Raw genomic sequence first — 12,396 nt, 5'->3', positions numbered from 1 at the left:
TGGGGGGTATTCTACATTGCAAGCAGAGATGAGAGATGATAGACAGCTTTGCTCATCACCCCAGTCTTGCAAAAAAAAAAAAAAAAAAAAATCTCCTTCATAATCTTCCTTGCACACTTTGCAATGGAATATGATGAATGAGTGATATTTTTCTTTCTGGGAAGTGGAAAAATCAGGAAAAAATATCTCCCTGCAGCAAACAGAAATGAGTTTTTCAAGGCTGTAAATTTCAGCTTGGAAAAGGGAATGGGACAATGAGGAGAAAAAATTATTGTCTTGCAATTAATTGTAAATGGTTTGGGGTTTGCATTCGAAACTCTTCCATAATAAATAAAAAAGCAAACTCTCAAAGCTACAGGTAGTATATTTAGAACTGATCAATGCTAACAGTACTTTATGAGGCACAGAAGCAACCCTAAAAAATTCACTGCCACAGTAATGAGTGGAAAGAAACAGGCACTGAGAGCTAGTGTGAATCTGTGTTTTTAAAACAAGCATGAGAAACGTTCTTAGCCTGTCATATGAGGCATGTATCCTTGTAGCCTGGGTTCTCATTCTTTAGGTAGTTCCCCCTGGAGAAGGACAAGTGCAAGAGAGCACTTAGGTGGGTACATTGTCTTTTCCTGCAAAATAAACCTAAGACAGATCCTACTGGAGACTGGGAGGGAGCTGGCCTTTGATGGCTTTACTGACGAGCAAAGCAAAGCATCGTACACCCAGACCAGTCTCCATGCACCTGAAACTCAGGTGAGAAAACTCATCTGAGCAGAGCTAACTGCATTGTTCAGTGGAGCAGTTCATTTGCAGGAAAATGTAATTGATATGACAAAAAATCAGTATTTGGTGAACTTCCTACCTGTCTCAGACCTCTTCTTACACCACGGAGCAAAGAATGCTACCCACACACCTACTAATTAGCATTAGCCCTACTTCAGGACCCCATACAAGTTCACTAGCCCTACCTGCCCACTCTGAAGCTAATGAAGGGAATCCTGCTGCACACTCATCCTGGCTGTGTGAGCAACACTGTCCTCAGCCTTGGACCTTGTATGTAAACCCTGAAGCCTCAAACCCTACCCCTAGCCTGAAAAGCCGTAAGGGTCTCCGAGTGATTTCTCTCACAGGTAGCAGGTCTCAGCTTTCATACCTGCTCAGGAAGCCACATAAGCTCCAGTGATCACTGCAGCCAGGAAGAACTGTGAGCCCCGGTGAAAGACCCACTGAGACCAAACCTAGCCCCAGAAGCCCGGCTCCATCCTTGTCCCAGGAGACTTCCCAGGCCTCTGCTTTGGCACTAAGCTCCCTCAGCCAGAAAGCCCCTCATGCTCCAGCACCACTCCAATTAGTCCTCTTGTTAATGCCTGCAGCAAATTCAGTGCAGGGTTTCTGAGGATGCGGAGCCAGAGCAATACTCTGAGGTACTGCAACAGGCACTCTGCATCTGCTAGGTCAGCAGTTGAACTTGAGACTTGCACCTTTGGTCAGTCCACAAAGCACAAGTAGGGAGATGGCAGAGCAGGGAAGTGACTTCCCACTTTCGGGTAATTTATAACTGCGTAATAGCAGGTTCAGAGCCATTGAAATGGCCTTCCATCACTGCAGTTAGTTTCACAGAGACTGAATTTTATCTCAGGATTTTAATTACTCTCTTTTTTATGGGACCAACATAGACATGAAAGAAAAACAGACAAAGCACTAAAAGGAAATCACTGGTTTAACATTCAAAAGAGGATTAGGCAGACTTGCTGCAACACATGTCTTTCACTATCTTTTTCATTTTTAACAAGTCTGTTTGCATAAAGGGACCCTTTAATAGCCAAGCCATCTCTGCACCTGCAATGTCCCTCCGTTTTAATAGCTTTCTGAGCAAACCCAGCTGTGCTTTGGCAGAGAGACAAATTTTGTGGGTTTTTTTTTTTCCTATTACCCAGCAGAATTAAAGTCCCTTGCTCAGAGCCCATTAATTACTTTGTGAGCTAGGAACGAGGGCCTCTTTATCCTATACACAGTCTTTGTTATTTCCTTTTATTTAAATAAAAGCATGTACTCTTCCTCAGGAAATGGAACCTGATCAGATAGTTCATTTCTTTATCAGATAGTTCATTATCCCAGTATTAGCCTAGAATTACTGTTACAGTCTGATTTTATTTTTCTGTTATCTTTTTACTGTAGTCTTTCCTGAGTCCTCCAGCTTCAGTAACAACTTGTAGCAACAAGTAAATTGGTACAATACAAAACAGCATTACAAAGAAAGAATTTCCTAATAATTTTTCAGAGCATCCCTTTGATTCTATTGCCTTATTATTGTCTTTTTTATTATTTTGTAAGCCATGGATCGCAGTTTGCTTCCCCACCACAGATTCCCAGGGCTTGCTTGCTGCCACTCCGGTTATTAGTGCTTATCAGGAGTTCCTATTTTTAAGCAAGAAAGAGCACATTTCCCCAGGAAGTGCTGTGTCCAGGCATCAGGGAGTCCTGAGAAGAACATTGCCTTTTTTATTTACTTGGTTTACACAATGTGGCAGGTGAGCCAAACCAGATGCCTGTCTCTGCTGGGCCGAGTGCAGAAACCACACTGTGAATCTGTATCCTTACTTGTGAGGCACAAAACAGCTTGCAACGGGTTATGCAACCGGCTGGAGGCAAATTGGTTCTGACTAGAATATCTCCTCGACACTTTCTGGGGGACACTGAGGGAACACTGTCCTGCAGACAGATGGGGCAAGGAGCCGTGCAGCCTGGCAGGATGACTAAAGTACTAATTACAGTGATAAAAGCAGGCTAGGACTTTGGAGTCCTTAGCTGTAACTGCAGTTTTGCCACAGGTTGCCAGCACAATATTAGGTGTATCAGCTGTCTGCCCAGCTTTCCCAAATAGCTATCTCACCAAAGGGCAAACTGAATAATGGGGTGCGTATCAGAACAGTCAGAGTACAAGCTTCAGGAAACTAGGACCATGAGCCAGCAATATGCCCCTGTGGTCAGGAAGGCCAATGGTCTCCTGGGGTGCATTGGGAAGAGTGTTGCCAGCAGGTGGAGGGAGGTGATCCTGCCCCTCTCCTCAGCCCTGGGGAGGCCTCATCTCAAGTACTCTGTCCCGTTCTGGGCTCCCCAGGACAAGAGAGAGATGGAGCTACTGGAGACAGTGCAGTGCAGGGCTACGAAGGTGATCAGAGGGCTGGAGCACCTGCCCTAAGAGGAATGGCTGCGAGAGCTGGGCCTGTTTAGCCTGGGGAAGAGAAGACTGAGGGGGGATCTTATCAATGTGTTTTAAGTACCTGAAGGGAGGGTGTCAAGGGGACGGGGACAAACTCTTTTCAGTTGTCCCGTGTGGCAGGACAAGAGGCAATGGGCAGAAATTGAAGCACGGGAAGTTCCGCCTGACCGTGAGGGGGAATTTCTTCCCTGTGAGAGTGATGGAGTGCTGGAACAGGCTGCCCAGAGAGGTTGTGGAGTCTCCTTCTTTGGAGATATTCAAAGCCCACCTGGATGCAACCCTGTCTAACACGCTCTAGGTGACCGTGCTTGAGCAGGGAGGTTGGACTAGATGATCTCCAGAGGTCCCTTCCAACCTTACTGATTCTGTGATTCTATGAGTGTCCTCTCGTAGGTTCATCCAAGCACTGCAAAGGTGAGTCCGTGACTCTACCATCTCTTTCTGCTCGCTACAGTGACTGCTCTGTTGGTACACAGATCCCCTCTTCCAAATAGGGTGGATCTATGAGAAAAAAGATGCTAAGTACTTGGGGAGGTGGAGTTCATCCTACACGAGCAATCAATGCCAATGGTGCACCCACAGCTGACTGTCGGCATAGGTAGGGCAAAAGCAGGTGAGCGCTGGAGAGCCACATGAATTTGTCAAATCTAAGTTATCTGCGGGACTAAGTGGTCCTAGAGAGTGAATTAAGGTGATGATCAGGTACACATTTGGAGCATGACAGGGTGGATTCTCGATACTGAGTAATTGTCTGCTGTGTGTTGGGGCCTGCCCTGATCTGTTATTGCATAACCAACCTGGGGAGATCTGAGGAAGAGGAAGGGCATGCCTCCCAGGAAGCATACAGACAGGACTTGGTCCTCCTCTGGACCCTCGATCTTGGACAATAAATCCTTGCAAGGTGCAACAACCCAACACAAGCCCATCACCATCTATTTTGACAATCTGTTAACAGGCTCATGGGGGAAGTATGTTACTTTATAGTTCTTATGAAATGCTTTTCTTTATCAGATAGTTCATTATCCCAGTATTAGCCTAGAATTACTGTTACAGTCTGATTTTATTTTTCTGTTATCTTTTTACTGTAGTCTTTCCTGAGTCCTCCAGCTTCAGTAACAACTTGTAGCAACAAGTAAATTGGTACAATACAAAACAGCATTACAAAGAAAAAATTTCCTAATAATTTTTCAGAGCATCCCTTTGATTCTATTGCCTTATTATTGTCTTTTATTATTACCTTTATTATTGCCTTTTATAACCTTGTTTTTAAATTACAAGGAGGAGTAAACATGTCCCATTCACTTTTCCTATATATCTCATTTTTAGTGCTTTTTATCATATCATCCCTTTTCTGCTGGAAATAGCAGAGAGTCATTGATCCATTTTCAGAGTCTCATCATAATTATCCCTTACTTGTCTGCCTAGTTTGGCAAATCATTCTGACCTGGAAAAATAGGTTTCTGGTGACTATAAAGAGTTTTTCTGGGGTTGTTAATTTTCTCTATTTCTAGCAAAATGAAAAACTTTAATTAAGAATTAGTATTTGAGCATGTGGTAAAATTCTTCTGTTTCTCTTCTTTCCACTTTTCTCTTCCCCCCCCTCCCAAAAAAAAGGGGGGTCACATTTTTATAAATGAATAGAAAAAAGGAAAAAAGTCCCACTTATCTTCCTTTTCCCTTCCTCCTCTTTCCAATGGAAAAATATTTTTAGTGATTTTTTTTTTAAACAAAAAGGCTTCAGGACATTTGTGCTCCATTGCAGGTACATGTACACTTCTAGCACTGACTCTTGTGAATGGTAATGCAGCTCTGAGCCCAAATATAAAACAGCTGGTGTGTGCTCCGTGGCAGCGGCCAGGCTAGTTTTCTACACAATATCACCCTTCATAGTCAGCAAGACTGTGTGCTCCAACTAGAACTATGTCAGCAGGTTTTTTACATGTTACTTATAATTTAGTGAATAGTTAAAAGGATTATATTTTAAACCAAGCATATTGTAGTGATATAATCCCCCCTCTCAAAATGCATTTAGGCAGCTATAGAGAGAATACCTCCTTGGCAAGCAATTACTTTGGTATAAGTTCTTCAAGTCTCAGCTTTGCTGATCGCTTGTTAAACTACAAGCTGTGTCTAAATTGCAGTCCTAAAGTACTACGGCACATCATCATTTGATCCCCTTGTCTTGAAGTTCCCTGATTTTCTGGTATATTTTCTGGTTGTTTTTCATTCCCGGGGAATTGGGCAATGGATAGAGAACAGGGGGAGCCTGAAAAAGTGGTAGGTATGTTGGGTCATTCTAGCACAGATTTGAGGTACACTCAAGGAGAGGAGCTGAGAGGTGCTCCTGTGTCCCTCACTTCATATACAACCTCTCCTAGATGGGCTGACAGGTCTGTGCTGCTCTGCAGAAAAACACCAGATAGGACTGCTAATCCTGGGAATGGAAAAATGACACCAGCCCTTAGAAATGACCTAAATCGCCTCTGCTCTAAAGACTGGAGATACCTCAGGAAGCTCTAGGGAATTTAAACTGGACTTTGCAGGCTGCTGTCTGGACCATTGCTGCCTAGCACCTCAGGTTTGCAGCCTGAAACTGTGGGCTCACCCCAGACAGGAACCCACAAGGAAGTACTGAGAAAGTAGCAAGGGGTTTGAGTAGACACAGCACTCTGTCCAGTTCGTGCTTTTCAATGCTCTGACCCTTTATCACTGTAAGGATGACTTCCTGCAGCCATGATGCAGAGTAAAATGAGTGGTAGAACAAAATGAGTGCCCCCACCGGGTGGAACACAGCACCAGTCAACAACAGCAAAACTTGGGACACAATGGAAGCTTCCTGCGTAGTCCTCAAAGTGGGAAAAGCTGCTGGCAGAAGCTCTGTCCTGTATCCTTTCTTGTGCAAGTTGCTTCTAGCATAGGTTCTCCCTGTCTCTGCTTGGGACTCACCAAGTTCCTCAGAGACCCACAGAGCAGAGAGCAAATTACAGCAAGACACCCAGATATTACCACTGTCCTTTACAGCCATTTCGGAAACTGAGGAAAAATGCCTTAGGAGGCATATAGAAGTGGAAGTGATTTACAATGATCTGATCCTGCAGCCAAGTGAGTTTCAGGCAAGCTTGATCCAGCTTCCTGTGATCCAGGCTCAATAACCATCCTTTATACCCCACAGGAATGGCATGTCTTTCACCCCAGAAGACAAAAGATGGGGCAAATATCATGAAAACCATGTGTCAGCTGGACAGGGGCCACTGGTAAAATCACTGTTATGTGATCAGCCCAGCAATTACAGTGAGGCAGATCCTTTTGCTTGGATCCTTCAGTCGTTAGGCATAAGTCCTGTTTCCTTCCCTAGGCTTAGTCCTCCAGCTCCAGCCAGACCATACAGTGTTTCCTGGGATATAGACACAGTGATAAAATAGATGAAGAGCTGGAAGAAGCAATGATAGCATTTTGTTAGACTAAACACACAAAGCAAATCGGTTTTTGACATTCAACTTGGGCCAAGCTGGCAGGGAATTTTGCATTACAGTACTTTGTTTTACTAAAGAAAAATGTGATTTTTGCAAAATCAAACACTTCCAGAGGCAACAGATCAGTTTCTCTTTTTATCTTCAGAAAAGACTGACCGGAATATTTTGAGTCAGATGCAGAGATTACTGTTGAAATGATCAGCTTGGGACAACATGGTCCCACAGTCAACTCACTATGAAATCATCCTGCTCTCACAAATACTGCTATGAATACACTTGTGTCGTTAGGGACAGGTTTGGTGCCATCTCCTTATGGGGGAAAAGAGTGTCTAAGGAGTCTGTGACCAGCTCTGCTAGCATGAAATAAGGCCAGACATTAAACTGGTATTCACCTACCCCCTCTCTTATGACTCCTCAAGACATAATCTCAGCTACCCATGCATATTTTTTGAGTCCTAAAAGTGGAAGTCACACAAAAGCTACAGCTCTGAGAAGCATATAAACTATGTTGAATAATACATGGAGCTAAGGCTCACACATACACACTGCCTGGTGTAAATCAGAGTCACTTTGTCACTTGCTGCCAGCTGGAGGCTCAATCTATAGAGGAGAAAGTAAATTCATCACACAAAATCTGGGGAAAGAAAATGTGATGGGGAACTCTTGCCTACTTACAAATAAAACACTGCTCAGCAGCACAAAGGTCATATCTGCAGAATTACTTACTGGTCTTTCTTCTTCCTAACAAGAGGGTTTTGGCTTGTTCAAAAAAGGCTTTGATTTCCCTATCATAGAGTCTGCCGAGGTTCTGGGTGTAGACCTGGAAAAACAAGGAAGACATCATCTGTCTGTGAACAGCCCCCACCTCAACTGCTTTCATAGCTTTTTCTCCACTCTCCCACTTACAACAAAAGTTAGCAGAAGGCAACTGAAACAGACCTGCTGGTCTTTGTGTGTGAGACCTTTGAAAAGGCAAAAACCAGCATGAAAAATAGAAATCAAACCTCAGTGAAATACAAAGAACAATCTCAATTACTTAACAAGCGCCTATTAACAGAGAACAAGAACATTAAGATAACACTTCCTCAGAACAATTTAAATAAAGCAGTGTTGAATAAAATACAAGATTAACCATATTCATTTCATATTTATGTCTCTCTCATTTTGTTTTCATCTGGGCATTTCTGTATTAAAAGACCAAAGTTTAGAATTTCAGATTTTTTATTCAAAACAATGTCTGCCGCAAGTCCCATTTCTTGGTGATTTCTACCAAGCGCAGAGGCCCAGCATCAGGTTGTCAAGGTGGTCTGACTGACTCTCTCCTAGAAGTTCCCAGTGTTGGAAGTTTGCAGGCAGTTTGGGTTTCATGAAATCAAGCACTCACCACCGGTTTGACTAATCTGTTTCTAGTGGTGGTTTGCTGAAAGGTTTCAGTCATACCTTGGGGAGATCGCAGAACAGAACTGGGTTGGCATTCCTCAGCCAGGCCATGAGTGGGGTATAGTGCACCAGCTCCTCATGATGGAATCTATGGCTCGGCGCAGCTAACTTGCCAACATGCTGGACGAGAGCTGAGACTTGAGCATTTCCCTAAAGCAACAGAAATAGCAGAAAGAGTTAAACAGACCATAGTCGTGAAAAGTTGTCCCTCCAAGCGTTGGGAGGTGAGTGTGCCTCTGGATGGGGATGCAATGGAGTCGGGGAAGGATGCTGAGCAGTCACAGAAAAAATAGCCTGATGTGATGCATCTGTCAGGGCCTGGCTATGCTGGGACATAACGTTCACAGAAGCAGAGTCATGCAGGTGGGAAGGGGACTCTGCAGATTGAAGTCCAACCGTCTGCTCACATAGGGCCCAGTTGCAGTAAGTTGCCTGGGGCCATATGCAGCTGAGGCTGAAGATCCAACAGCCTCTCTGGCCTGTGTTTCAACACTTGATGACCATCATAGGAGAAGTTTTCTTGATCTTGTATCAGGAATTTCCTGTCTTCCAACTTGTGCTGTTGCCCCAGGATTCTGTCCTCAGGCACCTCTGGGAAAGCTCAGGCTCTGTCCCATCTCCACTCATCCATTAGGCAGCTGCAGGCAGTACTAAGTGCTCTCTTTTCTCCAAGCTGAATAGACCCAATGCCTTTGGCTTTTCCTCATACCTCCTGTGCTTTGCATTTGCCTTTGTTGAACTCCTTACACTTGCTGCCAGTCCATTTTTCCAGTCTAAGTCATTCCCAGCATATTGAGCACTCCCCCTGCCCCACTTTGGCATCATCTGCAAATGTATTGGTGAGTGCAGAACTCTCCTGTGTTGAGGCTGTTAATAAAGACACTGAGCTGTACTGTCCTCAGTATTTATCCCTGAAGAATGCTCCTAATAGTCAGTCATCAGCTGGACTTTGCATCACAACCTTCTGAGCCCAGCAGTCCAGCTAATTCTCCTTCCACCTTAATATCTGCTTAGGCAGACTTCAAGTCTCACCAGTCTGGCTAGAAGGGCACGGTGGGAGACTATGTCAAAGGCCTTGCTAAATTCAAAGTATACAGCATCCGCTGCTTTCCCCTTGTCCACAAAGCCAGACATCTCATCTTAGAAGGGATTGCTGAAGAAGAGGTGGAAATTCAGTCTGTATGTACAAGTCCATAAGGGGACACAGATCAAGCAATCAGTGCTGTGCTGTTGTCGCAGGCCACATATCTGAAATAAGAGTATCACAGCCCAGGATGTTAGGGTGAGGTTTCTTGGGAGGCAATTTGCTGTGATCTTTTAGACACGTTAGAGAGAGATGATGGCAGAACCACACAGCAAACCAAGAGCACATTTAATAGCAAACTCTACTGCTGTATCCAGACTGAAGCTCCTACACTACATATGAGACCAGCTGCAACACAAAGCAAGGGCATCAGGTACTGGCATTAAGAAATTAGCTGCAGGACAGCTCTTTCCAACAGTCTGCAAGAGTATGCAAACCTTCTCATAGCAGACCCTTATATCCAGCTGGCACGTAGTTTCTTCTCAATCCCATCAGGCTGGCACCTAAATGCTTCTGAAATCAAGAAAGGTAACCTTTTCCTTTCAAATTATTCTCCACAGAGATATTGTCTATCATCTTTTTTTAATTCCAAGGTGAAGACTTGAAAATTTTATTCAAAGGTTCCAAGGACTGATTTTTAGTCTGGTGTTTTATGTTGCAAATGGACAAACAACAACCACCACTCTCAAAGCAAAACAAGATAATCTAACCCCAAAATCTTTAGGCCTAAACGTTTTTCTTTTCAGCATAACCAGAGGATTAATAACTGCCATGGGAGGGAAGCCTTTCAGATTAGCCTACTATATGCAGAAGTATGCTGAAGTGAAAGAACCACTTTAGGTTTTCTTCTGTGTGCCTGCAAAAGCAATCAGAAAGTTGAGATGGACTGCAGAGTGAAGGTATGTGAAAAGTCTCTCTGGCTTTTTGGGGTGTACTTTTATGTTAGCATTTCCTATATTACTGATATTATGTGACCAGAATATTCAAATCTTTCAGAATTTTGGTTTGGCGTATAAAACGTGAAACCTACCTGCAGCTCAAAGATGTTTGTAATATGACTGATGAAACTGTTTTCAAAGTTCTGCTTCAGTGTTTCAAACATGATCAGCTGCTCAGCTACAGACTGTAGCTTCCGGTAACCTTGAAAGTAAAGGAGAGGGTATCACTGTATGGAGCGGCAGACTGTTGTGCTCAAAGACAAACATCAGTCAGCACACTAACTAATAAGATGGTTCTTCAAGGCGTGAGTTCTAGAAGAAATACTATGACTTAAAGCCAACAAAGGGAAAGACCTGCTATAGAACTACACTTAGAGAGACTGGGAGTTTAAATTAAAAAAGTATAGCAAAGCATTCATCAGCCACGGTCAAGTCCAAATGCCCAGTCGCTGCACAAGAAAAGCTTGGAATTTCATGCCCAAATCAAGTCCCTGTACCCAGGCAGCTCTCCAACAACACCCACAGTGTTATATCCACAGTGCATACTGCTACAAAGAATGATATTTTTTCCATATTTAAATACAGACAGCTGGGCTGTCCCAAGAGATCATAGTTTCCACATCCTTCCACCAATTCCTACCCTAACTGTAAGAGTAGGTAAATTGTTGTACAGGAATGGCTCACAAGCATGCCTTAAACCCATGTAATTAGAGGAAGAGTTTAGAGGCTTACCATAAACTTGCCTCATCTTTAAGACTAACTGGACCAGCCGGTCCATAAGGTCCGGGCATGGAAACAAGCACTCTGTGTGCCCAGATACATTGCACTGTATTCTGCCTGCCATGGGGCTGCTTCTGAGCATGGAGGCTCCTGAGCAAGGAGGAACCTGCTGATAGAGCATGAATGCGCCCACTTGGTCATTGGCAGCATAAATTGAATTTTTCTCAGAATGAAGCCAGTCTCTCCAAACTATTTTTCTCCATGGATGTACAGAAGTAATCTTACACTTGCTTTCCCAATCCTACTTGAATGCGCTTCTATGTGTGGCTACTTAAGACTTTGAAAGCTTCAGCAGGATTTTCAGAAAAGAACTGTCCCTGCAAGCTTGTTTTCCCAGCTAACAGAGGTTGTGAGCACCCCCAGATACAAAGCAAGAAAATAGTGTTTATATGTCCACAGCATATGCCCTGGGTACCCCTAGATCAGTGCCACTGCTCAGGTCTTGCTAGGTGGGAAAGCAAAACCCTCTCAGAGCAGCAAGAGCCAGCTGTTCCATAAGGGAAGGTGAACAGGGAGCTGAGGGTGACCCCAGCACAGGCCATGCCCACACCAAGCGCAGTGCTGCAGAGTCTTAACGCAGCACACAGAGCCAGGTGCTGATAACAACATCCATTGACTGCCCAGACCAAGGCAGATGGTGAACCAGGTCCATGGGACAACCAGGGAGCCCAGTTAGGAGCAAAAGGGGACAGGACCAAAGAAAGGGCTGTAGGCATGTATACCTATGAAGAAGCTCAGGCAGGGACAAAAGGCCCAGAGTTGAGCTGAAATAGGCAGGGAGTGAGAGTGGGAGTCCCAGGTGGGACTGATCGTGGACAGTAAGGCCTGTTAGTGCCCTAGGGCCTAGACAAATTTGCATCACTGTCTTCAGGAAAGAAAGTGAGCAGAATAGTGAATAGTATTCCATATGGGATCAGGAGAGAAATAGCAGGTCGGGGGAGTCTGGAGCAGCCAGAAACTCCAGCTAAGATGCAAGGTCCTTCCCTGTAGCAAGTTTCCCATCAGAGAAGACTGACATGGAAGGGAGGGAGCAACTTGCACTTGGCATCACAGCTACTGCTTTACTTTGCAGATGCAGGCGTTCCTTCTATTTCTTTTCTACTTTGCCTCAGGCAACCTTTAGGGCTGCCTAGGAAATGTGTGAGATAATCCTTGGAAACATCACCTCCACAAAGACCTCTTATTTCAATGATTCAGTGAGTGCCTGCAAGGGTTGGGCAGTACTGGTGCTGTGTGTGCAGTATAGCTGGCTGATGAGCCTATGGCTCTGCTGCTTGCAGACATAAATATCTGCCCTCTACTTACCAGGCTGTATCTGAATGTTCATGCAGGCAGATAAAGCTTCTGCTGCAGCAATACAGGCTTTTACTCTGCTGGGACTGGAAAGATCTCCTTGGCTCAGGGCCTCACAGTGTTCCTTGCTGAGATCAAGGTGAGTCTAACAACAAAGCCATAAGAGAGTAA

The 12,396-nt window shown here is 44.4% G+C and overlaps 1 protein-coding gene across 1 annotated transcript in view; it reads right to left on the bottom strand.

Moving 5' to 3' along the window:
• LOC134145253 (exocyst complex component 1-like) overlaps nt 1-12,396 on the bottom strand; it is a 37,908-nt gene that overhangs the window by 11,270 nt on the left and 14,242 nt on the right. The window contains exons 6-9 of the mRNA XM_062584604.1: nt 12,238-12,370; nt 10,245-10,354; nt 8,131-8,280; nt 7,417-7,510 (exon numbers count right to left, since the gene is read on the bottom strand). Of these exons, the coding sequence (XP_062440588.1) occupies nt 7,417-7,510; nt 8,131-8,280; nt 10,245-10,354; nt 12,238-12,370 (487 nt within the window). The remainder of the gene's footprint in view (nt 1-7,416; nt 7,511-8,130; nt 8,281-10,244; nt 10,355-12,237; nt 12,371-12,396) is intronic.

This window comes from Rhea pennata, chromosome 11, assembly GCF_028389875.1.
Source record: "Rhea pennata isolate bPtePen1 chromosome 11, bPtePen1.pri, whole genome shotgun sequence".
Taxonomy (NCBI): domain Eukaryota; kingdom Metazoa; phylum Chordata; class Aves; order Rheiformes; family Rheidae; genus Rhea; species Rhea pennata.
Note: the sequence above shows the minus strand (reverse complement) of the source record. Positions and strands in the feature narration are given on the sequence as shown.